Source organism: Oncorhynchus nerka, linkage group LG24 (assembly GCF_034236695.1).
Source record: "Oncorhynchus nerka isolate Pitt River linkage group LG24, Oner_Uvic_2.0, whole genome shotgun sequence".
Lineage (NCBI taxonomy): Eukaryota > Metazoa > Chordata > Actinopteri > Salmoniformes > Salmonidae > Oncorhynchus > Oncorhynchus nerka.
This window is the reverse complement of record NC_088419.1, coordinates 83,350,088-83,374,743: the sequence shown is the minus strand read 5'-3', so window position 1 is coordinate 83,374,743 and position 24,656 is coordinate 83,350,088. Positions and strand designations below refer to the sequence as shown.

General features: G+C 44.2%; 1 protein-coding gene across 1 annotated transcript; it reads left to right on the top strand.

The window, feature by feature from the left end:
* Nucleotides 1–51: 51 nt before the first annotated feature.
* Nucleotides 52–24,006, top strand: efcab7 (EF-hand calcium binding domain 7). The gene is made up of 14 exons (XM_029633246.2): nucleotides 52–173; nucleotides 405–550; nucleotides 855–1,066; nucleotides 3,334–3,420; nucleotides 3,581–3,773; nucleotides 5,246–5,367; nucleotides 7,664–7,805; nucleotides 9,694–9,803; nucleotides 10,628–10,788; nucleotides 11,287–11,420; nucleotides 11,707–11,855; nucleotides 12,082–12,291; nucleotides 21,952–22,059; nucleotides 23,408–24,006. Exons 2-14 carry the CDS (start codon nucleotides 406–408, stop codon nucleotides 23,486–23,488), a joined length of 1,854 nt encoding a protein of 617 aa, XP_029489106.1. The 5' UTR covers nucleotides 52–173; nucleotide 405; the 3' UTR covers nucleotides 23,489–24,006.
* The last annotated feature ends 650 nt before the right edge of the window (nucleotides 24,007–24,656 follow it).

Here is a 24,656-nt window from a genome sequence, read left to right as displayed (position 1 = left end):
TTTTAAATGATTGTTTTATTTAAATTATAAGTGAACATATATGGGAACCTTTCACATTCCTTGTTCCTTCCGATGTCCTTTTCTCAGTGCGTCGCGAAATGTTTGTGTACATAGCAACTAAACTACCGTTATTTCTGGTCCAAACTGTTGAAAGCTGTCCTTTTTTCAACGAGGTAAACATCTTTACATATGAAGTGCGTTTTAGTTGTTGCGTTTTAGTTGTTGCTGGTCGACTTGAATTATTACGAACCAGCATATTTTTGAGAATCTGGATGCTGCTGTCAGTGCTGAGTTCTCTGTCTGGCTAAGTAAGCCGGTTAGCTAAAGTTCGATAGATAGATCGATAGATAGATAGATAGATAGAAAGAAAACTAAACTGTGTGATTGACATATATTTCCGACAGAATGTCTCTACTGGCATCTTCTCAGTCTATCGGGATGCAGAAATGTACTGATGAGGAAACGTTCTACATGCACTGCAGAGCTGCCTACCTGACTGTATTTAGGTCTAGTCTGGCCAGTATCAGCTCCAAACATCAGCTATGCCGTGGTAAGTAAACGTTCTCATCATTAGTCATTCGTTTTAGAATCAGAGCGCAATCATTTGTGTAGCTGCTAGCGTGATACTGGCTGAAGTAGCAATTATCACGTTCACATACAGTCAGTAGCTAAGTAAATAATGCATATCAGTGAATTCTTCCACCACCTCATAATACTGCCTGCTTAGAATGTGAATAGGCTACATCTAGTGGAAGTTACACTCCACTAAATGTTGTAGCTACTGAACAACAAGCCATCATCATTGCCAACTGTTATGAAAATATGTCAATTCATAATTTTTCTATTTATCTTAGTTCTCCAGCAGGCAGGCAGAAATCCATCCCAGGCAACTCTCAACAAACACTGGACCCCAAGTACCACTAAGCTGAACTTTGATGATTTCTGTGAGATAGTGAAGAATGAGAGGCCGACAGAGGTGCACGAGTTGATGAGAGCCTTCAGAAAGATGGACATTAATGGAGATGGCTATATCTCACACAATGAACTACACATAGTCCTCACTTCAGTAAGTACTGCCTCATTGAAGTCATTCTACATCATCCAGATATTTCTAGGTACGGTATAATACATTGAAATGAAAGTGTGATACATTGCAGATATGTACATGAATAGCTCCAACTTATACACCTTTCAAACCAAGATGTTTTCCCGCTAACTTTAGCATCACGCCAACTTTTTTGCTGCTTTTCTTTGTATCTGAAAGATGTTTGCCGGTATCAAAGCATAAACTTGTATTTCCACAAACTGACCTAGTCATGGTTGTGGTAAAGTTCTGCCTACGCCTTAGTGTGAAATGTATCTGTAATGCTGAGGCGGCATTAACACGCACTACGCTCTTAAGCTCTTGATGGTTGCTAAGCAGCGGCCATTACTTCTATCCTCCTGGCAGTTCTAAACTTTGCAAGTGTAACAGTAATTGCTTCCGTCCTTCTCCTCGCCCATACCTGGGCTCGAACCACATCAACAACTGCCTCCCACGAAGCATTGTTACCTATCGCTCCACAAAAGCCGAAGACCTTGCAAAGCAAGGGAAACAACTACTTCAAGGTCTCAGAGCAAGTGACTTTACCGATTGAAACGCTATTAGCACCTACCCCGCTAACTAGCTAGCCATTTCATACCGTTGACACGAGGCATGTCACCTCACCCATGCCTGCACTGTTTTCTTAACCACAAGTTGATGGATCCATAAAGAATTACTGTGGTAAAAAATATCACCGAATGATGAAAATATGGAAATAAAGTAGGCTGATGCAATTGAAGGCATCAAATTGTTGCTTATACTGAAACTCTCAAAGTCATCGAATTGTTCTAATACATTTGAAGCAACTCACTGGGCAGACTGGTTGGACCAACGTAGAATAGACGTTGAATTGACATCTATGCCCAGTGAGAATAGCCTACCTGCGTGTGGTCAACTATTTCAGCACCTTTTTATGCTTCTTTGAGACAAGCCTGGTGACTCATCTTGATAAATCAATCAATGTCTGATTTTTGTTACATTTATTTTTCTTCTTCACATAATCTCAGTTTGGATATTGGTTAGGCTACATTTAGGCAGTGGAAATGTTAAATAAGTTGAGGTGAGTGCTGCTCATGATCATCTTCTCTAATTGGTTCATTCATTAGCACTGAACAGAACATTTTGCCAGCATGTTGTGTAGCTTAACAAGTGGATTATTTTGCTCTTCACTCGTGGCTAAGTAACCTAGGCCTACTCCTGGTCAAAAGCCTGTGACTTGTCTTAATCAGTCAATGTGATTTTGTTTCTCTGAATCGTCGTTTGTATATTTGGTTAATTCTCTGGCTGGGCAAATCAGTGGAGGTGGTATAGCACATCTATTTGTTTCCTCATCTATCACTGATCAGAAACATTTAGCATGCATTAATGTGGCCTAAATCAAGTGTAGACCTATTATTTTAGCTTGATCGCGTATAGGCAACTTCAAAAGCCTGCGGAGGTTGTGAAATATAAACACGACACTCGCGTGCTTTTGAAAACATATAGATTGCTATTATTTTATATGGGTATCATGATGAAGATACTCTCATTGTAAAGTCCTGCGGCTGCTCCTAACAAAGCGGAGGAAGGTTAGGAAAGACATTAAACGTGGATTTAAAAAATCATGGGCTTGCTTTTGGCTCTGTTTTCAAAATATCACTTTATCACTCAAAGCGGTTTCACACTTTGCCGTGATGCAAGTTGTGTGGGAAAAATATTTGGTGTATTTTATTCTGTTTATATTTCATTGTACTCTTAATCTACTCTAAAATATATATGTTGAATGTGAACATCGTGCCTTGTCTGTGAATATAATAACTAATGATTTCATGTGGATGGCCATATAGCCTATAGGCTGCACAGACCAGCAACATCATTAAACTCAAAATATGCTGTTCTATTCTTTTTTAAATATATTGTATTAGTCTTAAAATGTTTCTTAGGACCGAAAACAAATTAATAATGGATTTCTTTGTGATGGTGTATATTCAATGGATTTATTAAAATCGACGTCCACCCACATGGGCTCACGACTACTCCCACTCCTACAGTTGCCGGCATGTGCACGGGAGATAGAAAAGGCGTGTCCCAAAAATAATGTGGTAAAAATGGGACCGTATGAATTGTGTTCTAAAAAACAGGTAAAAAACAAGTCTGTCTGTAAAGGGTGTTAGGTCATCACAAGTTACTTACTTACACTGAGATCAAAGGCCCAATTGAGTCAATGGTATGTTGCTCAAAATTGATTATTAACTTTCTTGTTCTTCTAGAGAGGTGAAAAGATGGCTGCCAAGGAGGTGGATGCCATTTTTTCATTAGCTGATACCAACAAAGATGGCAAATTGGACTATGCCGAGGTGAGATTGGGATGAGAGTTTGCTATTTTTACCATACTTTTTCCTTGCCCTTTACTGTAGGCCTACATGTATTACTCTAATTGTACTCTTTAGCGTGCACGTTCATGTATTATACAGCCTTAACATAACAGCACTATATCATTGCCTGCTTTTGTCCCAGTTCTGCAGACTGTTGGAGTCCACGGCAGAGCAGTGTCAGATTGCAGCTCTGGAGAGACTGGAGGCTGATGCCAAGCTGAAGAGGCAGAACTTTGGCAACGAGTTAGACAGCCCTCCAAAGAGCTTAGCGTCCACCGCTGTGACTGTCCCCCAGCCACCTCACAAAACCGAGCCGGACATCACACTGAAGAAAGGTACTACAGATCTCTGGTAGAGGAGTGCTAGCCTAGAACAGTGCTATGCATGTTTACACACACACACATACACATACACACACACACACACACACACACACACACACACAGCCTATAAGTGCTCTCTTCTGGAGTAGTGTTAAGGAATAAGTAATAGGTCTGTTATTGATTGATTTTCCTCCCCTGATGACAAATCACCTCATTAAGACACTCCATGGATCATCATCTCCACACCATTACACCAGTTTGTTTGTAGGGAGGGGATTCTAAAGCATTGTGATTTAGGTAATCATATCTTCCATTATGAGGTAGGTTAACAGAGGGAGGGTTGGGAGGGGGGTGTGTGTGTAACGTCCCCCACTGAGAGACCCAGGGTAGACCTGGGTTCATATACTATTTGAAATAATTTCAAATACTTTAACTGGATGTGATTGAGTTTGCCTGGCATAATGGAACCAATAGAGACATTGCAAAACTGCAGACCCCGCCCATCTGGCGCTCCAGTCAGGCGTACGCGAACGCTAAAAGTATTTGAAAGATTTCAAATAGTATTTGAACCCAGGTCTGAGCTAGGGCCAGGCAGGGCGGACCAGGGATGGGAAGATGGAGTGGGTTGCTTTAAGTGGTCAGTCTGTGTTCATGTTATTGATTGGGGAAATCCCTCAACTGCTCTCTGAGACCATGAGGGATTAAACAGTCATCTAGGGGAAGGCCTCTCTAACCAGAGCTGCAAAAATAAATGAGTTGTGAGATACTGGCTGGATTATCCATCTATTGATTTATCTGTCCTTTACGTGTTAACACGCTTCTGACACAGTCTGCATGTGACCAAGGCCATGTGAGGCTTTTCTTGTGCTTCAAATGTTTTGACTGGTTATTTGGAGTTGATTTTAAACTGGTGTTGTTAGACTAGCTTCTTCTGACTAGAAGTCTTGTTTTTACCCCCACATAAAACAGCTTGGTTAAATTTCAATTTCAACAATACATCATTGTCTCCGTTTTCCTAAACAGTTGTGATTTGGCCCTTTAAAATAGATCCCTGTGATTAATACACATTAGATCTTTGACAAATACCTTAATAGTGGAGCCATTCATTTAACTGGTATGTTAAGACGGTATAGCGGATCACATTACTCTGCATCTCTCTTCGATGGTCTGAGAAACAATCAAGCCCTAGATTATTGAATTTATATTTCCTGTTTTTAATTAGCAATGGAGGGAAAGTTGTACAAGATAATGGATTGGAAGGACTGTGATTGCACAATTTGTCATTTAGAATGCCTCCACAAATGAATTAACTAACGTGTTTGAACTTGAGATCACGTCTCACATTTTAATGATGGTGCTTGAGTAGCTCATATTTTTCAGGTGTCCTTGGCCCAAGGCTGGGTTTCTGGTGGGTTTCTTCTAGCTGGGTTTATCTGTTTAAGTTACAGATGTGTTTCTCCTGTGTGTGTCTGTATGTCTCTCAGACAGCAGATCGTCATCCCGGCCCTCCTCAGCTCGCAGTAGACGGTCGTCACTGTCTAACGCCATCACCATGGCAGCCAGCAACACTAAGAGCGTGAAGCTGGCAGAGCCCACATCTATACAGGTACTACAGCCCTGGAACAGTCTGGACTCACATGTACATCGATCACACACTGGGTTATGGTTAACCTGTCTGTTTTCTCTGACAGAAATAATGTGGCTTAATAATTAATTGTCCGAGAGACGGTTGGGACGATGTATATACATACTACCGTTCAAAAGTTTGGGGTCACTTAGAAATGTCTGTGTTTTTGAAAGAAAAGCACATTTTCTGTCCATTAAAATAACATCAAATTGAGTGGTTAGAGCGTTGGACTAGTAACCGGAAGTTTGCAAGTTCAAACTCCCGAGCTGACAAGGTACAAATCTGTCGTTCTGCCCCTGCAGTTAACTCACTGTTCCTAGGCCGTCATTGAAAATAAGAATTTGTTCTTAACTGACTTGCCTGGTTAAATAAATGTAAAATAAAATAAAAAAATTGTTAATGTTGTAAATGACTATTGAAGCTGGAAACGGCAGATTTTTAATGGAATATCTAGAAAGGTGTAGAGAGGCGCATTATCAATTTGATGTTATTTTCATGGACAAATAATGTGTTTTTCTTTCAAAAACAAGGACATTTCTAAGTGACCCCAAACTTTTGAACGGTAGTGTAACTGCAGTTAGACCAAGATCGGGGTCTTTTGTCTTTGAGTTCTCCTCCTGAGTTCCTCATTGTGCACCCATTAGGCCTACCCACTAATATCAGAGCAGAGCAAGGATCCACCTTAGGTCCCTTCAGTAACAGCCCTGAAGTCCATTGCTCTGCTCTGGTGTTAGTCCACTAGTAGATATCAGGGCCTGGAGCCAGGCAGCATTGTTGTTGCTGTTTTGTTGTCGTTGTGTGATGCCTTTTGGTGGCAAATTTACTCTGGGTCAGTCGATAAGTATAGAGTGTTGGTATTGATCCCATTCTCTTTGTTTGCACTCTTTTTGACTTCACCGTGGCTCGTTTTCTTTACTGCAACAAAACAAAAGAGAGAAAAACAATAGCTGTGCTCCCTGAACCTTCCTGGTCAAAGGAGTGTAATTGGAAAATGCCAGATGGAGGAGAAGGTTAAACAATGTGTGTCTGGAGATTACCTGCTGGAAGGTCCTCATTGTACAGTATGCTGCTCCAGGCCTGTTCTGGGTTGATCGTTGGGAATAGGTAAGGCTGTCTAGAGCCATGTCTTAGGGAAGGTAAGAATGTGTTTTAAAGGGAGGCAAGAAACCTTGTGGCCCTCAGAGGCCATGTAAATTAGGGCTGGGGCCAGAGTAGAGTGACTGAGTGACAGGGGCCTGTATTGGGCTGAAGCTGATCTCTCTCTGTGGGGGGAATTATTTCAGACCCCTTAAAGTAGTGGACGTGACATGCGCCCGGGGCAGGTGGCCTGATTTGATATTGGGACTTGGTGGTATGGTTTGATCCGCTGTATGTTTTACAACCTAACATAAATACTTTGAAGAAATAGCTTTGGTTTTAAGAGCTGACTCTTTTTTTTTTTCTTCTGTCCAGACACAGTTTGTTTGTTTCTTTAACTTGGTGATTGACAGGTCACCTAAAAAGATGCCATTCCAGACTGTAAGGACCACCAGCAGTTGTGTTTCATTGAATGTGTCTTCTATGGGTTAGGAATGAGAGAGCTTTTATGCTGTACATATCTGCATCTGGGATGGATGTTTGTGCTCTCTTTCAAATTATACATTAGGCCAACAATGTTGTGTGTTTAAATGTACTTGTCGAATAAAGGTGATTCTGATCACAGTTGTAATAGAGATTTAAAAAGCAGGTGGGAACAAAACATGGAATTCATAAACATTGTTCAATAATCACGTTATGTTTTGGGAGGACAACTATTTAAACTATTTTGTTGAAAAAAAAAATATATCAAAGCAATGCAATTTTCCAATAATCTGGCCCATTAGATGAGGCCTTTGTTTTCAAGCTGTTGTCTCCATGCTGCCATCTGGTGGTTGTATTTAGTGGTCTACTTGTTGGTGTTGGGTACTGAAGCAAGGTGCGGAAGCATAACATTGTGAATATGCTCTCTGAATTAGCATACTTAATGTGGGGCCCATCATGCCCATTTATATCTGTCTGTTTAACGGATTTCCAAGTGAGTTATCATTTATATTTGTGACAAATTCAACATGATGCATCTCTTTAATATTTACTTCTCAGGGTATCGGTTTCCTCTTGTTTTGAAACAACCTGCACTAATGCATTGTTCAAGGATTGTAGGCCATTCTGTGAGCTTTTCATACATTATGTCAGTTAAAAGGCGCACTGGGATATTAAAGCAGTTTTTGATATTAAAAAAACGTCTCCCCTTTGCCAGGACTGGCATCACACCTGTATGAAGGGCAGTTTCTTCCTTGAGGAGGATGGAGGCATCACGTCCCTGCAATACCGTCTCACCGTCCCCCAGACAGCCACCGTCTACCTCACCATCAGACCTCTCAACCTTAGCCAGAGACTTGGTAAGTCTACCTCACCATCAGACTCTCAACCTTAGCCAGCGACTTGGTAAGTCTACCCCACCATCAGCCCTCTCAACCTTAGCCAGCGACTTGGTAAGTCTACCTCACCATCAGACTCTCAACCTTAGCCAGAGACTTGGTAAGTCTACCTCACCATCAGACCTCTCAACCTTAGCCAGAGACTTGGTAAGTCTACCTCACCATCAGACTCTCAACCTTAGCCAGAGACTTGGTAAGTCTACCTCACCATCAGACTCTCAACCTTAGCCAGAGACTTGGTAAGTCTACCTCACCATCAGACCTCTCAACCTTAGCCAGAGACTTGGTAAGTCTACCTCACCATCAGACTCTCAACCTTAGCCAGAGACTTGGTAAGTCTACCTCACCATCAGACTCTCAACCTTAGCCAGAGACTTGGTACGTCTACCTCACCATCAGACCTCTCAACCTTAGCCAGAGACTTGGTAAGTCTACCTCACCATCAGACTCTCAACCTTAGCCAGAGACTTGGTAAGTCTACCTCACCATCAGACTCTCAACCTTAGCCAGAGACTTGGTAAGTCTACCTCACCATCAGACTCTCAACCTTAGCCAGAGACCTGGTAAGTCTACCTCACCATCAGACCTCTCAACCTTAGCCAGAGACTTGGTAAGTCTACCTCACCATCAGACTCTCAACCTTAGCCAGAGACTTGGTAAGTCTACCTCACCATCAGACTCTCAACTTTAGCCATTAGGCCTATGGACTTTTTAAATTTTTTAAATCAGTAAAAAATGTGTTGAGCAATAAAATCCCCACTCGTGGTCTTAAATTCAACTAGTTTTTGACAGTATGGATCACAATACCATGGAGGAGTTTAGAAGAGAGACACTCCCTCAAACATGTATTCCATAGTTTAGGATCCACGTGGACCGCTGGGATTCGCGCAACTATGCTGCCGTTGCAAGAGCTTATTTTTCACTGGCTGTCCACTGGTCGCAAAAAACAAGGATTTATAGGCAGCTTAAACTTCCTCAATTCAACCATTATTGTGTTAAAATACACATACAACCACAATCTGTAAGGCCCAAATAGCTAAATGAGTGAGCAACAGTTTGATTCACATGTTTTATTTCTTTTTTATTTCACCTTTATTTAACTAGGCAAGTCAGTTAAGAACAAATTCTTATTTTCAATGACGGTCTACCCCAGCCAAACCCTAACCTGGACAACGCTGGGCCAATTGTGCACCACCATATGGGACTCCCAATCACAGCTGGTTGTGATACAGCCTGGAATCGAACCAGGGTCTGTAGTGACGCTTCTAGCACTGAGATGCAGTGCCTTAGACCGATGTGCCACCCGGGAGCACCACATCAGTGCGCTATGTAGATACTGTATCAATAATAAGTGATATCCAGATCGCCTGTCAGCTACACCACTGCTGTCGTCCATGCCTCCAAGCATTTATTCAAATTGGATGTGTGATCTTTGGATGCCGTCAGCAGTTGCACTATTGGAAGACGTAGCTTGGACTGTAGCCTGCAAAAGCCTTAATCTAGCTCTTTTCCCGTGATCTATCAAACGCATTCTGTGTGTCATCATAGTGGTCTGTGACTTGTGGTCAGACTCGCTTCGGCAGAACAAACTTAAACTTGAGCCTTTTTTCAATGCTGATTTGAATGTCATTGAGAATAGAAAGGTGTCATAAATATTTTTTTCGCAACCATCCTTTCTGAATTTAAAAGTAATCCTAGATATTTTAGCCGGTAACGGATTACAGTTAGTTTTATTGTAATCCGTTACTCCCCAACCCTGACCATCAGACCCCCCCAATGTTTTGATATTTGCAATTGAGGACCGGAATGTAACCTTTTTGGAATGTAACCTTTTTGTCCTGTTTCTTAGAAAAGCCCTCATCCTGGATGTCGGTGGACACAGCTGTCTTTGTGGTGTCAGGAAAAGACACTAAAGAGGACTCCACTTTGGTGTGTTTCACTGAGTCAAGAGACAAAGAGGTCAGTCCTTAATTATTGTAAATGTCATGCATGATGACCATTTTCAAATGAAACAACCTCCAATTTAGAGAGCGAGAGAGTATATTTGTAGTAGAGGTCTTCATGGGTCCGGGTGGACTCGATTGGATTCGGGTCTGAAATTCTAACTTGTTCCTCTGGTCCGGGACGTGTCCTGTTTGATTATCGACCACGGTTCTGCATAGCATATTTATTTTACTCTAACAAGGTGAATTTATTGACTTCTAGAAGGCCTAGCCAGCTTGACTGATGAACATACTTTTTTTTTGTCACTCCGGTCCAATCGAGTCTGGTCGAGACCCAGATCCGTTAGGGTCTAATTGTCCTCCGGCCTGTCCGGGTGCAACTTTTTGGACCTGTGAAAACCTCGAATTTGAATTATAAACTGGTTGGTTTGAGCCCAGAATTTTGATTGGCTGACAGCCATGGTATATTAGACCGTATACCACGGGTATGACAAAATATTTATTTTTTCTGCTCTAATTACATTGGTAACCAGTTTATAATAGCAATAAGGCACCTCAGAGGTTTGTGGTATATGGTTTATATACCACGGCTAAGGGCTGTGTCCAGACACAGCCCTTAGTGATGCGTCGTGCCTAAAAACAGCCCTTAGCCATGGTATATTGGCCATATATCACACCCCCTCATGCCTATTGCTTAAGTATAGTATGAGAATAGCCTTTCAAACTGTCTCTTTCAAATGTTTACTGACCTCTAGTGGCCAGCTGTGATACCGTTCATCTCCAGTGATTGTGTACAAAACTTAAATTGAAAACCCAAACAAACATTATTCCTGAAAACAGAAGTGTTGCTGGAAGGGGGAGCTAAGTGCTGGTACCTACTGCCTCCTTCCCTTCACCACGAGCTGTAGGCTGAGGAAGAGGACCAGGAAGAGTGTGTCTAAACCTGTCACGCTGGTCAACAGGACTGACACGGGGGAGCTGGACCTCACTAGGGACTTCAGGTGAGTTATACACCCCTAACTGTTACACACCTGCTAGAAATGATAAGGAGTAATATACAGTATTAACACCAGTATCACTATATTTTTTCCATTGCAAAATGAAAACACTCGAAGCAGACCAAACTCTTTGGTCCTTCAAAAACTTGCTGTATGTAAAGTATTGTGTGCTATAGGTTAGAAAATAAATACATTTGACTCTGGAAGACAACATAATGATGTTTGTTTCCAACATTAGTGCTGTTTTAAATCCGCTTCATGTTTTGTTTCCTTGCCACGATACTAATAAGTATAGCAGTACTGGTATCGTCCTGGCCCTAGTAGTTGCCCTGTACAATGTGAACCTTAAACTCATTATCAGAGGCAAAATATTTATATTATTGTGAAAGGTGCCAGATGTTGTGTATTAATGTCCACAGTACATATCAAATGTGCCGCTCTATATCTATGAAGAGGATTCAGACAGGAGCTGACCTGGACAATGCTTCCTTCCTAACACAGGGGGGCGCTGTCTGATATCTTTGAGGTGATAGACCTGGATGGGAACGGCCTCCTCAGTCTGGAGGAGTACAACTTCTTTGAGCTCAGGACCAGTGGAGAGAACTGTGATGAGGAAGCATGGGCTGTCTGCAAAGGTGAAATATACCTGATCTATACAAATGGATAATATAGTAGACTGCTATCGTATGCCACCAGGTCATGTGTTGTTCCAGCTTCGTGCTGATCGTGTTTTCTTTAATCAATGCTTTGGCTAGAGTCAAACCAGGCTGTTTTGAAAATGAAATGATTATTGTTTAGATTGAGTCTGATGGCAGTTTGACTCGGCCTTAAAGAACACACTACCTGTCCGGTGTATTAGTTGAATTTGGTTCAATTGATTCTTCAAGTGGTTCATGACTCCTCTATGTGACTCCTTCCCAGAGAACTTTGACACCCGGAAGAACCAGCTCAGTCGTCAGGGCTTCATGGAGCTCAACCTGATGGAGGCCAGCGAGAGGGGGGGAGACCCCACAGACCTCTGGGTAACGCTGGAGGCCATGGGCTACAACCGCAATCTGGAGATGGTGGAGGTGGGTCCTAGTGCTAGACACACACACATACACACACACACACACTGATCCTTTGTGTGTATTTAGCTGTTGGTAGTAGCAGCACACAGAGCAGTAGCACTCAGCAGTACCATAGCACATCAAATATCAGACCAATACATACCTACATTGAATCATCACAAATTGACTAACAATATTGTCTAACAAGTGCGGTATAAATAAATCCATCCTTCTCATCCTCCCCTAGGCATGTCCCTTCCTGATAGATGTTTACTGTGAGGAGGGTCAGTGTACTCTGCAGCCGGTCAGTCTGGAGTCAGGCCACAGGATCCTGAACACAGCCCTGCAGAGGTCCATCACGGCCAGGTCAGAGGTCAAAACCCTCAGGGGTCAGGAGAACGTCCTGGTCTACACCTACAGAGGAGAACATAGGATCTCCACCGTCATCGCCAACAAGGTGAAGGACTAGAATAAATACTATTGGATTTTTTTTGCATTGTGTTTTCAGAGGTTTTATTGAACCAACAAGATGATCAGCCACTAGAGGGGATGTTCTGTATTTACTCTGATGATTGTGGGGCTCTATGGGGTGGCAGGTTGCCTAGTGGTTAGAGTGTTGGGCCAGTAACTGAAAGGTTGCAAGATCGAATCCCCGAGCTGACAAGGTAAAAATCTGGCGTTCTGCCACTGAACAAGGCAGTTAACCCACTGTTCCTAGGCCGTCATTAAAAATAAGAATTTGTTCTTGCCTAGTTAAATAAAGGTCAAATAAATTGTGATTCCTTCATATTTTTGATACACACTAGCCTGTTGAAGAAAAAAACATGGAGGTATCTTCATTTATCTGATCCGCTTTCAACCAAGTCTGTTTTTACATATTTCTGTATGTAAATTTGACCTGTAGGGAATTCTTTACAAGCCTACTACACCGGCTCTGACAGTCGTCGGTGTGGCAAGGCTTGCGAACTATTACGGACTACTAAGGGAAACCAGGCCGCGAGCTGCTCAGTGACGTGAGCCAACCAGACAGGCTAAATGCCTTTTATGCACTATATCTCTTGACACAATGATGAAAATAATCATGGCCTCTAAACCTTCAAGCTGCATACTGGACCCTATTCCAACTAAACTACTGAAAGAGCTGCTTCTTGTGCTTGGCCCTCGTATGTTGAACATAATAAATGGCTCTCTATCCACCTGATGTGTACCAAACTCACTAAAAGTGGCAGTAATAAAGCCTCTCTTGAAAAAGCCAAACCTTGACCCAGAAAATATAAAAAACTATCGGCCTATATCGAATCTTCCATTCCTCTCAAAAATGTTAGAAAAAGCTGTTGCACAGCAACTCACTGCCTTCCTGAAGACAAACAATGTATACGAAATGCTTCAGTCTGGTTTTAGACCCCATCATAGCAGTGAGACTGCACTTGTGAAGGTGGTAAATTACCTTTTAATAGCATCAGACCGAGGCTCTGCATCTGTCCTCGTGATCCTAGACCTTAGTGCTGCTTTTGATACCATCGATCACCACATTCTTTTGGAGAGATTGGAAACCCAAATTGGTCTACACGGACAAGTTCTGGCCTGGTTTAGATCTTATCTGTCGGAAAGATATCAGTTTGTCTCTCTGAATGGTTTGTCCTCTGACAAATCAACTGTAAATGTCGGTGTTCCTCAAGGTTCCATTTTATGCCCATGATTGTTTTCACTATATATTTTACCTCTTGGGGGATGTCATTCGAAAACATAATGTTAACTTTCACTGCCATGCGGATGACACACAGCTGTACATTTCAATGAAACATGGTGAAGCCCCAAAATTGCCCTCACTAGAAGCCTGTGTTTCAGACATAAGGAAGTGGATGGCTGCAAACTTTCTACTTTTAAACTAGGACAAAACAGAGATGCTCGTTCTAGGTCCCAAGAAACAAAGAGATCTTCTGTTGAATCTGACAATTAATCTTGATGGTTGTACAGTCGTCTCAAATAAAACTGAAGGACCTCGGTGTTACTCTGGACCCCGATCTCTGTTTTGACGAACATATCAAGACTGTTTCAAGGACAGCTTTTTTCCATCCACGCAACATTGCAAAAATCAGAAACTTTCTGTCCAAAAATGATGCAGAAAAATTAATCCATGCTTTTGTTACTTCTAGGTTAGACTACTGCAATGCTCTACTTTCCGGCTACCCGGATAACGCACTAAAGCAACTTCAGTTAGTGCTAAATGCGGCTGCTAGAATCCTGACTAGAACCAAAAAATGTGATCATATTACTCCAGTGCTAGCCTCCCTACACTGGCTTCCTGTTAAGGCAAGGGCTGATTTCAAGGTTTTACGGCTAACCTACAAAGCATTACATGGGCTTGCTCCTACCTATCTTTCTGATTTGGTCCAGCCGTACATACCTACACGTACGCTACGGTCACAAGACGCAGGCCTCCTAATTGTCCCTAGAATTTCTAAGCAAACAGCTGGAGGCAAGGCTTTCTCCTATAGAGCTCCATTTTTGCTCTGCCTACCCATGTGAGAGACGCAGACTCGGTCTCAACCTTTAAGTCTTTACTGAAGACTCATCTCTTCAGTGGGTCATATGATTGAGTGTAGTCTTGCCCAGGAGTCTGAAGGTGAACGGAAAGGCTCTGGAGCAACGAACCGCCCTTGCTGTCTCTGCCTGGCCGGTTCCCTTCTTTCCACTAGGATTCTCTGCCTCTAACCCTATTACAGGGGCTGAGTCACTGGCTTACTGGTGCTCTTTCATGCCGTCCCTAGGAGGGGTGCGTCACTTGAGTGGGTTGAGTCACTGACGTGATCTTCCTGTCTGGGTTGGCATCCCCCCTTGGGTTGTGCTGTGGCGGAGATCTTTGTGGGCTATACTCGGCCTTGTCTCAGGATGGTAAGTTGGTGGTTGAAGATATCCCTCTAGTGGTGTAGGGGCTGTGCTTTGGCAAAGTGGGTGGGGTTATATCCTTCCTGTTGGGCCCTGTCTGGGGGTATCATCGAATGGGGCCACAGTGTCTCCTGACCACTTCTGTCTCAGCCTCCAGTATTTATGCTGCAGTAGTTTGTGTCGGGGGGCTAGGGTCAGTTTGTTATATCTGGAGTACTTCTCCTGTTTTATCCGGTGTCCTGTGTGAATTTAAGTATGCTCTCTCTAATTCTCTCTGAGGACCTGAGCCCTAGGACCATGCCTCAGGACTACCTGGCATGATGACTCCTTGCTGTCCCCAGTCCACCTGACCGTGCTGCTGCTCCAGTTTCAACTGTTCCGCATGCGACTATGGAATCCTGACCTGTTCACCGGACGTACTACCTGTCCCAGACCTGCTGTTTTCAACTCTCTAGACACAGCAGGAGTGGTAGAGATACTCTTAATGATCGGCTATGAAAAGCCAACTGACATTTACTCCTGAGATGTTGACTTGCTGCACCCTCGACAACTACTGTGATTATTATTATTTGACCATGCTGGTCATTTATGAACATTTTAACCACTTGGCCATGTTCTGTTATAATCTCCACCCGGCACAGCCAGAAGAGGACTGGCCACCCCTCATAGCCTTGTTCCTCTCTAGGTTTCTTCCTAGGTTTTGGCATTTCTAGGGAGTTTTTCCTAGCCATCGTGCTTCTACACCTGCATTGCTTGCTGTTTGGGGTTTTAGGCTGGGTTTCTGTACAGAACTTTGAGATATCAGCTGATGTACGAAGGGCTATATAAATACATTTGATTTGATTTATGCTTGCTTCGAGGCAAGCATCACTGACACATGCATGAGAGCACCAGCTGTTCCGGACGACTGTGTTATCACGCTCTCCATAGCCAAGGTGAGGAAGACCTTTAAACAGGTCGACATTCACAAGGCCACGGGGCCAGACGGATTACCAGGACGTGTACTCAGAGCATGCGCAGACCAACTGGCAAGTGTCTTCACTGACATTTTCAACCTGTCCCTGAACGAGTCTGTAATACCTAGATGTTTTAAGCAGACCACCATAGTCCCTGTGCCCAAGAAAGTGAAGGTAACCTGCCTAAATGTCTACCGCCCCGTAGCACTCACGTTGGTAGCCATGAAGTCCTTTGAAAGACTGGTCATGGCTCACATCAACATCATCATCCCGGAAATCCAAGGCCCACTCCAATTTGCATACCGCCACAACAGTTCCACAGATGACGCAATCTCAATCGCACTCCACACTGCACTTTCCCATCTGGACAAATGGAACACCTATGTGAGAATGTTGTTCATTGACTACAGGTCAGCGTTCAACACCATAGTGCCCACAAAGCTCATCACTAAGCTAAGGACCCTGGGACTAAACACCTCCCTCTGCAACTGGATCCTGGACTTCCTGACGGGCCGTCTCCAGGCGGTAAGGGTAGGCAACAACACATCTGCCACGCTAATCTTCAACACGGGTGCCCCTCAGGGGTGTGTGCTTAGTCCCCTCAGGTACTCCCTGTTCAGCTACGACTGCTTGGCCAAGCACAACTCCAACACCATTAAGTTTACTGACAACACAATGGTGGTAGGCTTGATCACCGACAACAATGAGACAGCCTATAGGGAGGAGGTCAGAGACCTAGCAGTGTGGTGTCAGGACAACAACCTCTCCCTCAATGTGAGCAAGACAAAGGAGGTGATCGTGGACTACAGGAAAAGGAGGGCCGAACACCCCCCCCCCATTCACATCGACAGAGCTGTAGTGGAAAGGATCGAGGGTTTACACATCACCAACAAACTATCATGGTCCAAACACACCAGAGGGCACTGCAATGCCTTTTCCCCCCCAGGAGACTGAAAAGATTTTGCATGGGTCTCCATATCCTCAAAAGGTTCTGCAGCTGCACCATTGAGAGCATCTTGACCAGTTGCATCACCGCCTGGTATAGCAACTTCTCGGAATCCAACCGTAAAGCGCTACAGAAGGTAGTGCATACGTCCCAGTACATCACATCCATCCAGGACCTAGATACTAGGTGGTGTCAGAGGAAGGCCCAAAGAATTGTCAGACTCCAGTTACCCAAGTCATAGACTTCTCTCTGCTACCGCACGGCAAGTGGTACCGGAGTGCCAAGTCTAGGTCCAAAAGGCCCATATCCCCAAGCCATAAGACTGCTGAACAATTAAATAAATGCCCGTCCCCTTTGTTTTTACACTGCTGCTACTCGCTGTTTATTATCTATGCATAGTCACTTTACCCCTACCTACATCAAATCAAATCAAATTGTATTTGTCACATACACATGGTTAGCAGATGTTAATGCGAGTGTAGCGAAATGCTTGTGCTTCTAGTTCCGACAATGCAGTAATAACCAACAAGTAATCTAACTAACAATTCCAAAACTACTGTCTTATACACAGTGTAAGGGGATAAAGAATATGTACATAAGGATATATGAATGAGTGATGGTACAGGGCAGCATACAGTAGATGGTATCGAGTACAGTATATACATATGAGATGAGTATGTAGACAAAGTGGCATAGTTAAAGTGGCTAGTGATACATGTATTACATAAGGATGCAGTCGATGATATAGAGTACAGTATATACGTATGCATATGAGATGAATAATGTAGGGTAAGTAACATTATATAAGGTAGCATTGTTTAAAGTGACTAGTGATATATTTACATAATTTCCCATCAATTCCCATTATTAAAGTGGCTGGAGTTGAGTCAGTGTGTTGGCAGCAGCCACTCAATGTTAGTGGTGGCTGTTTAACAGTCTGATGGCCTTGAGATAGAAGCTGTTTTTCAGTCTCTCGGTCCCAGCTTTGATGCACCTGTACTGACCTCGCCTTCTGGATGATAGCGGGGTGAACAGGCAGTGGCTCGGGTGGTGTAGGTGTCCTGGAGGGCAGGTAGTTTGCCCCCGGTGATGCGTTGTGCAGACCTCACTACCCTCTGGAGAGCCTTACGGTTGAGGGCGGAGCAGTTGCCGTACCAGGCGGTGATACAGCCCGCCAGGATGCTCTCGATTGTGCATCTGTAGAAGTTTGTGAGTGCTTTTGGTGACAAGCCGAATTTCTTCAGCCTCCTGAGGTTGAAGAGGCGCTGCTGCGCCTTCTTCACGACGCTGTCTGTGTGAGTGGACCAATTCAGTTTGTCTGTGATGTGAATGCCGAGGAACTTAAAACTTGCTACCCTCTCCACTACTGTTCCATCGATGTGGATAGGGGGGTGTTCCCTCTGCTGTTTCCTGAAGTCCACAATCATCTCCTTAGTATTGTTGACGTTGAGTGTGAGGTTATTTTCCTGACACCACACTCCGAGGGCCCTCACCTCCTCCCTGTAGGCCGTCTCGTCGTTGTTGGTAATCAAGCCTACCACTGTTGTGTCGTCCGCAAACTTGATGATTGAGTTGGAGCGTGCGTGGCCACGCAGTCGTGGGTGAACAGGGAGTACAGGAGAGGGCTCAGAACGCACCCTTGTGGGGCCCCGTGTTGAGGATCAGCGGGGAGGAGATGTTGTTGCCTACCCTCACCACCTGGGGGCGGCCCGTCAGGAAGTCCAGTACCCAGTTGCACAGGGCGGGGTCGAGACCCAGGGTCTCGAGCTTGATGACGAGCTTGGAGGGTACTATGGTGTTGAATGCCGAGCTGTAGTCGATGAACAGCATTCTCACATAGGTATTCCTCTTGTCCAGATGGGTTAGGGCAGTGTGCAGTGTGGTTGAGATTGCATCGTCTGTGGACCTATTTGGGCGGTAAGCAAATTGGAGTGGGTCTAGGGTGTCAGGTAGGGTGGAGGTGATATGGTCCTTGACTAGTCTCTCAAAGCACTTCATGATGACGGAAGTGAGTGCTACGGGCGGTAGTCGTTTAGCTCAGTTACCTTAGCTTTCTTGGGAACAGGAACAATGGTGGCCCTCTTGAAGCATGTGGGAACAGCAGACTGGTATAGGGATTGATTGAATATGTCCGTAAACACACCGGCCAGCTGGTCTGCGCATGCTCTGAGGGCGCGGCTGGGGATGCCGTCTGGGCCTGCAGCCTTGCGAGGGTTAACACGTTTAAATGTCTTACTCACCTCGGCTGCAGTGAAGGAGAGACCGCATGTTTTCGTTGCAGGCCGTGTCAGTGGCACTGTATTGTCCTCAAAGCGGGCAAAAAAGTTATTTAGTCTGCCTGGGAGCAAGACATCCTGGTCCGTGACTGGGCTGGGTTTCTTCTTGTAGTCCGTGATTGACTGTAGACCCTGCCACATGCCTCTTGTGTCTGAGACGTTGAATTGAGATTCTACTTTGTCTCTGTACTGACGCTTAGCTTGTTTGATAGCCTTGCGGAGGGAATAGCTGCAGTGTTTGTATTCGGTCATGTTACCAGACACCTTGCCCTGATTAAAAGCAGTGGTTCGCGCTTTCAGTTTCACGCGAATGCTGCCATCAATCCACGGTTTCTGGTTAGGGAATGTTTTTATCGTTACTATGGGAACGACATCTTCAACGCACGTTCTAATGAACTCGCACACCGAATCAGCGTATTCGTCAATATTGTTATCTGACGCAATACGAAACATGTCCCAGTCCACGTGATGGAAGCAGTCTTGGAGTGTGGAGTCAGCTTGGTCGGACCAGCGTTGGACAGACCTCAGCGTGGGAGCCTCTTGTTTAAGTTTCTGTCTGTAGGCAGGGATCAACAAAATGGAGTCGTGGTCAGCTTTTCCGAAAGGGGGGGCGGGGCAGGGCCTTATATGCGTCGCGGAAGTTAGAGTAACAATGATCCAAGGTTTTACCACCCCTGGTTGCGCAATCGATATGCTGATAAAATTTAGGGAGTCTTGTTTTCAGATTAGCTTTGTTAAAATCCCCAGCTACAATGAATGCAGCCTCCGGATAAATGGTTTCCAGTTTGCAAAGAGTTAAATAAAGTTTGTTCAGAGCCATCGATGTGTCTGCTTGGGGGGGGATATATACGGCTGTGATTATAATCGAAGAGAATTCTCTTGGTAGATAATGCGGTCTACATTTGATTGTGAGGAATTCTAAATCAGGTGAACAGAAGGATTTGAGTTCCTGTATGTTTCTTTCATCACACCATGTCTCGTTAGTCATGAGGCATACGCCCCCGCCACTCTTCTTACCAGAAAGATGTTTGTTTCTGTCGGCGCGATGCGTGGAGAAACCCGTTGGCTGCACCGCCCCGGATAGCGTCTCTCCAGTGAGCCATGTTTCCGTGAAGCAGAGAACGTTACAGTCTCTGATGTCCCTCTGGAATGCTACCCTTGCTCGGATTTCATCAACCTTGTTGTCAAGAGACTGGACATTGGCAAGAAGAATGCTAGGGAGTGGTGCACGGTGTGCCCGTGTCCGGAGTCTGACCAGAAGGCCGCTACGTTTCCCTCTTTTACGAAGTTGTTTTTTGGGGTCGCTGCATGGAATCAATTCCGTTGACCTGTTTGTAAGGCAGAACACAGGATCCGCGTCGCGGAAAACATATTCTTGGTCGTACTGATGGTGAGTTGACGCTGATCTTATATTCAGTAGTTCTTCTCGACTGTATGTAATGAAACCTAAGATGACCTGGGTTACTAATGTAAGAAATAACACGTAAAAAAAACAAAAAACTGCATAGTTTCCTAGGAACGCGAAGCGAGGCGGCCATCTCTGTCGGCGCCGGAAGTACATGTACAAATGACCTTGACTAACCTGTACCCCAGCACATTGACTCGGCACCGGTACCCCCTGTATATAGCCTCGTTATTGTTATTTTACTGTGTTACTTAAAAAAAAAAAAAGTTTTACTTTAGTTTATTTAGTAAATATTTTCTTAACTACATTGTTGGTTAAGGGCTTGTAAGTAAAGCATTTCATGCTAAGGTCTGCTGCGCCTGTTGTATTTGGCGCATGTAACAAATAACATTTGATTTGAGAAATGTGTGTACATTAGACCTCCAACGTCATACATTGCTGCTAGTCTGGAACTGTTGAGGAGTGAGTCCATTATCACATAATGCTGTAATTGATATGCAGCTTACGCCTCCATTCACATGGCAACAGGATCCACACTGTGAGCATTTATGGTCACACATAGTGGGCAGAATAGTTTATGTGTGGAGCATTAAGATCATCAGAGTGCTGCAGTTTCTTTTTGATTTAGTAGACTGTTTTTCTCCATGTACCTGGTAATACTATACTGTAGGAGGTATGTGTTATACTTTTTCAAATTAGCTTAGTAGTGAAAGCAGCCAGCAGTGAAGGGTCTGGGTGGAGGGTTTAGTAAGGAAATACTGTAGCCAGCAGTGAAGGGTCTGGGTGGAGGGTTTAGTAAGGAAATACTGTAGCCAGCCGTGAAGGGTCTGGGTGGAGGGTTTAGTAAGGAAATACTGTAGCCAGCAGTGAAGGGTCTGGGTGGAGGGTTTAGTAAGGAAATACTGTAGCCAGCAGTGAAGGGTCTGGGTGGAGGGTTTAGTAAGGAAATACTGTAGCCAACACTGAAGGGTCTGGGTGGAGGGTTTAGTAAGGAAATACTGTAGCCAGCAGTTAAGGGTCAGGGTGGAGGGTTTAGTAAGGAAATACTGTAGCCAACAGTGAAGGGTCTGGGTGGAGGGTTTAGTAAGGAAATACTGTAGCCAGCAGTGAAGGGTCTGTGTGGAGGGTTTAGTAAGGAAATACTGTAGCCAACAGTGAAGGGTCTGGGTGGAGGGTTTAGTAAGGAAATACTGTAGCCAGCAGTGAAAGGTCTGGGTGGAGGGTTTAGTAAGGAAATACTGTAGCCAACAGTGAAGGGTCTGGGTGGAGGGTTTAGTAAGGAAATACTGTAGCGAGCTTGGTATCACAGCTCGTAAAGGAAATGTAGCAATCCATATGCATGGTTAAATGAACTCGTTTGAATTGTCCACCTACTTAGGCTACCACCAGCCCATTTCCCCAGACCCTGGGCCATCATGTTAACCTGGTTAAACCAGACTAAACGCTGCACTCGCAATACATTTACATTTAAGTCATTTAGCAGACGCTCTTATCCAGAGCGACTTACAAATTGGTGCATTCACCTTATGACATCCAGTGGAGCAATGGGCTAAAGACTCAGTCTGGCTTGACCAGGCTACCATGACATTACCTATTGTTCTTTATGTAACAGTTAATGTAAAATCTCCCCTCTATACTATTGCAGACCAACCAGAAGGTGACGGTGCACGTGAACAACGAGCAGAGTAAGAACTGCAGCAGCAGCAGAGGGATGAGTGTGTTCGCTGTGGAGGTCCCTGCTAGAACCAAGATGGTGAGATACTGTACTCACATGAACACACTGTCCCATAGGACGGAGGTTGAGCTGTCGCCTATTCTTTCTTCTGCTTGATTCAGCAAAATGTTAAACTTTCTTATCATTATTTTTAGGCTTCATAGTTTGTGGGATGTACACTACATGACCAAAAGTATGTGGACACCTACTCGTTTAACGTCTCATTGCAAAATCATGGGCATTAATATGGAGTTGGTCCCACCTTTGCTGCAATAGCAGCCTCTGTTCTTCTGGGAAGGCTTTCCACTAGATGTTGGAGCATTAGTGAGGTCTGGCACGAATGTTGGGCAATTAGGCCTGGCTCGCAGTCGGCGTTCCAATTCATCCCAAAGGTGTTCGATGGGGTTGAGGTCAGGGCTCTGTGCAGGTCAGTCAAGTTCTTCCACACCGATCTCGACAAACCACTTCTGTATGGACCTCGCTTTGTGCACGTGGGAATTGTCATGCTGAAACAGGAAATGGTCTTCCCCAAACTGTTGCCACAAGGCTGGAAGCACAGAATCGTCTAGAATGTAATTGTATGCTGTAGCATTAAGATTTCCCTTTACTGGAACTAAGGGGCCTAGCCCGAACCATGAAAAACAGCCCCTGGCCATTATTCCTCCTCCACCAAACTTTACAGTTGGCACTACGCATTCTGGCAGGTTTGTCTGTCAGACTGCCAGATGATGAAGCGTGAATCATTTATCCAGAAAACGCGTTTCCACTGCTCCAGAGTCCAATAGTGGCGAGCTTTGCACCACTCCAGCCGATGCTTGGCATTGCGCATGGTGATCTTAGGCTTGTGTACGGTTGCTTGGCCATGGAAACCCATTTCATGAAGCCTAGACGTTTACACTTCACAATAACAGTACTTACAGTTGACCGGGGCAGCTCTAGTAGAGCAGAAATTTGACGAACTGACTTGTTGGAAAGGTGGTATCCTATGACGGTGCCATGTTGAAATTCCCTGAGCTCTTCAGTAAGGCCATTCTACTGCCAATGTTTGTCTATGGAGATCGCATGGCTGTGTGCTCGATTTTATACACCTGTCAGCAACGGGTTTGGCTGAAATAGCCGAATCCACTAATTTGAATGGGTGTCCACATACATTTGTGTATATATAGTGTATGTTAAATAGACAGATTTGACCTCCATTGAGCAGTTAATGCTCTATTTCTCCTGTTGTGTAACATATGTTGATGGGTGTAAAGGAGAGATCAACCACACTTGCTCTCTCTTAAGAGGAAACGGAAGCAACACGTTACTTCAAGAAGCATTCACGTTTCTCAATGGGGCAAGTGTAATAATGTTTTTCACTTGAAATGGTCTTTGTCATGTCTCTCAGGTGTGCCAGCATGTCCTGCCCATCAACGAGCACCAGGAGTGGACCTACAGCTGTGTGGAGAGCATTATACCATGCCAGTGAAACAGTGATAAGACAGCAACCCTAATATTACCATGGTACTTTATAAAACATACTAATAGAAAAGGGACAGTGGGCCAACAGCTATTTATAGCCAACAGGAAACTGAATTAATGAATAATACTATATGTATGTAACATGTGCCTTTGTGATAGTGGTGTGTAGTTGTGTTTTTCCATGGAATTGTATGAAATTATGTTGATTTTGAAAAATCTTTAATGGAAATGGAACTATAATAGAGATACTGTAGATAATGATACTGAACTAATATTTGCACTGATTTATAATATTTTTAACACTCAATTTTCATTGTACTGTGACTCCTATAATAATGTGTATAATTTTGCAATAGTACATAGTTTTATCACATGCCTTTATATACGAATATGATGTGCATTGTAACGTGTTTTAACAAGTGTGCTCAAGTGTCATATTTACAAACAATATGGTATATAACAATATTACATTATTACGTATGTCTGTCGAAACTCAAAAATAAATCTCAAATTTAAAATAATGGATTAACTTGTAGACATTGTGAGATGCCTATTCACCACACTACTCTGGAGCCTTGTTCACCACACTGCTCTGAAGCCTTGTTCACCACACTGCTCTGGAGCCTTGTTCACCACACTGCTCTGGAGCCTTGTTCACCACACTGCTCTGAAGCCTTGTTCACCACACTGCTCTTGAAGCCTTGTTCACCACACTGCTCTGGAGCCTTGTTCACCACACTGCTCTGAAGCCTTGTTCACCACACTGCTCTGGAGCCTTGTTCACCACACTGCTCTGGAGCCTTGTTCACCACACTGCTCTGGAGCCTTGTTCACCACACTGCTCTGGAGCCTTGTTCACCACACTGCTCTGGAGACTTGTTCTTGCACCATTTTCACACTACTGAGCACTGGCCTGGTTACACATCCACCATAGCTGCTGGAACCATGTTTCAAAGAATAATGTGAAAAGAAAATAGCACAGAACGGTTCAGGTTGTCTTGATAGTGCAACAAGGGTGTGAGAGCCCTGTGAGAGTTGCCTGGCAGTCAGACACGCCTGTGTGCTCTTCCCTTAGGCCTCAACGTTTGACACTGCTGATCAGAGTTGTACTGCACTGGCCTAGTTGCTGTAATCATGCTGCCTGGCCTGCCTAGCAGTCGGCTACATTCCTGTGT

Coding starts and splice junctions, on each gene's coding strand:
- efcab7 (XM_029633246.2), top strand. CDS start 406: ATGTCTCTACTGGCATCTTCTCAGTCTATCGGGATGCAGAAATGTACT. Junction 551..854: donor CAAACATCAGCTATGCCGTG/GTAAGTAAACGT, acceptor TATTTATCTTAG/TTCTCCAGCAGGCAGGCAGA. Junction 22,060..23,407: donor TCCCTGCTAGAACCAAGATG/GTGAGATACTGT, acceptor CATGTCTCTCAG/GTGTGCCAGCATGTCCTGCC.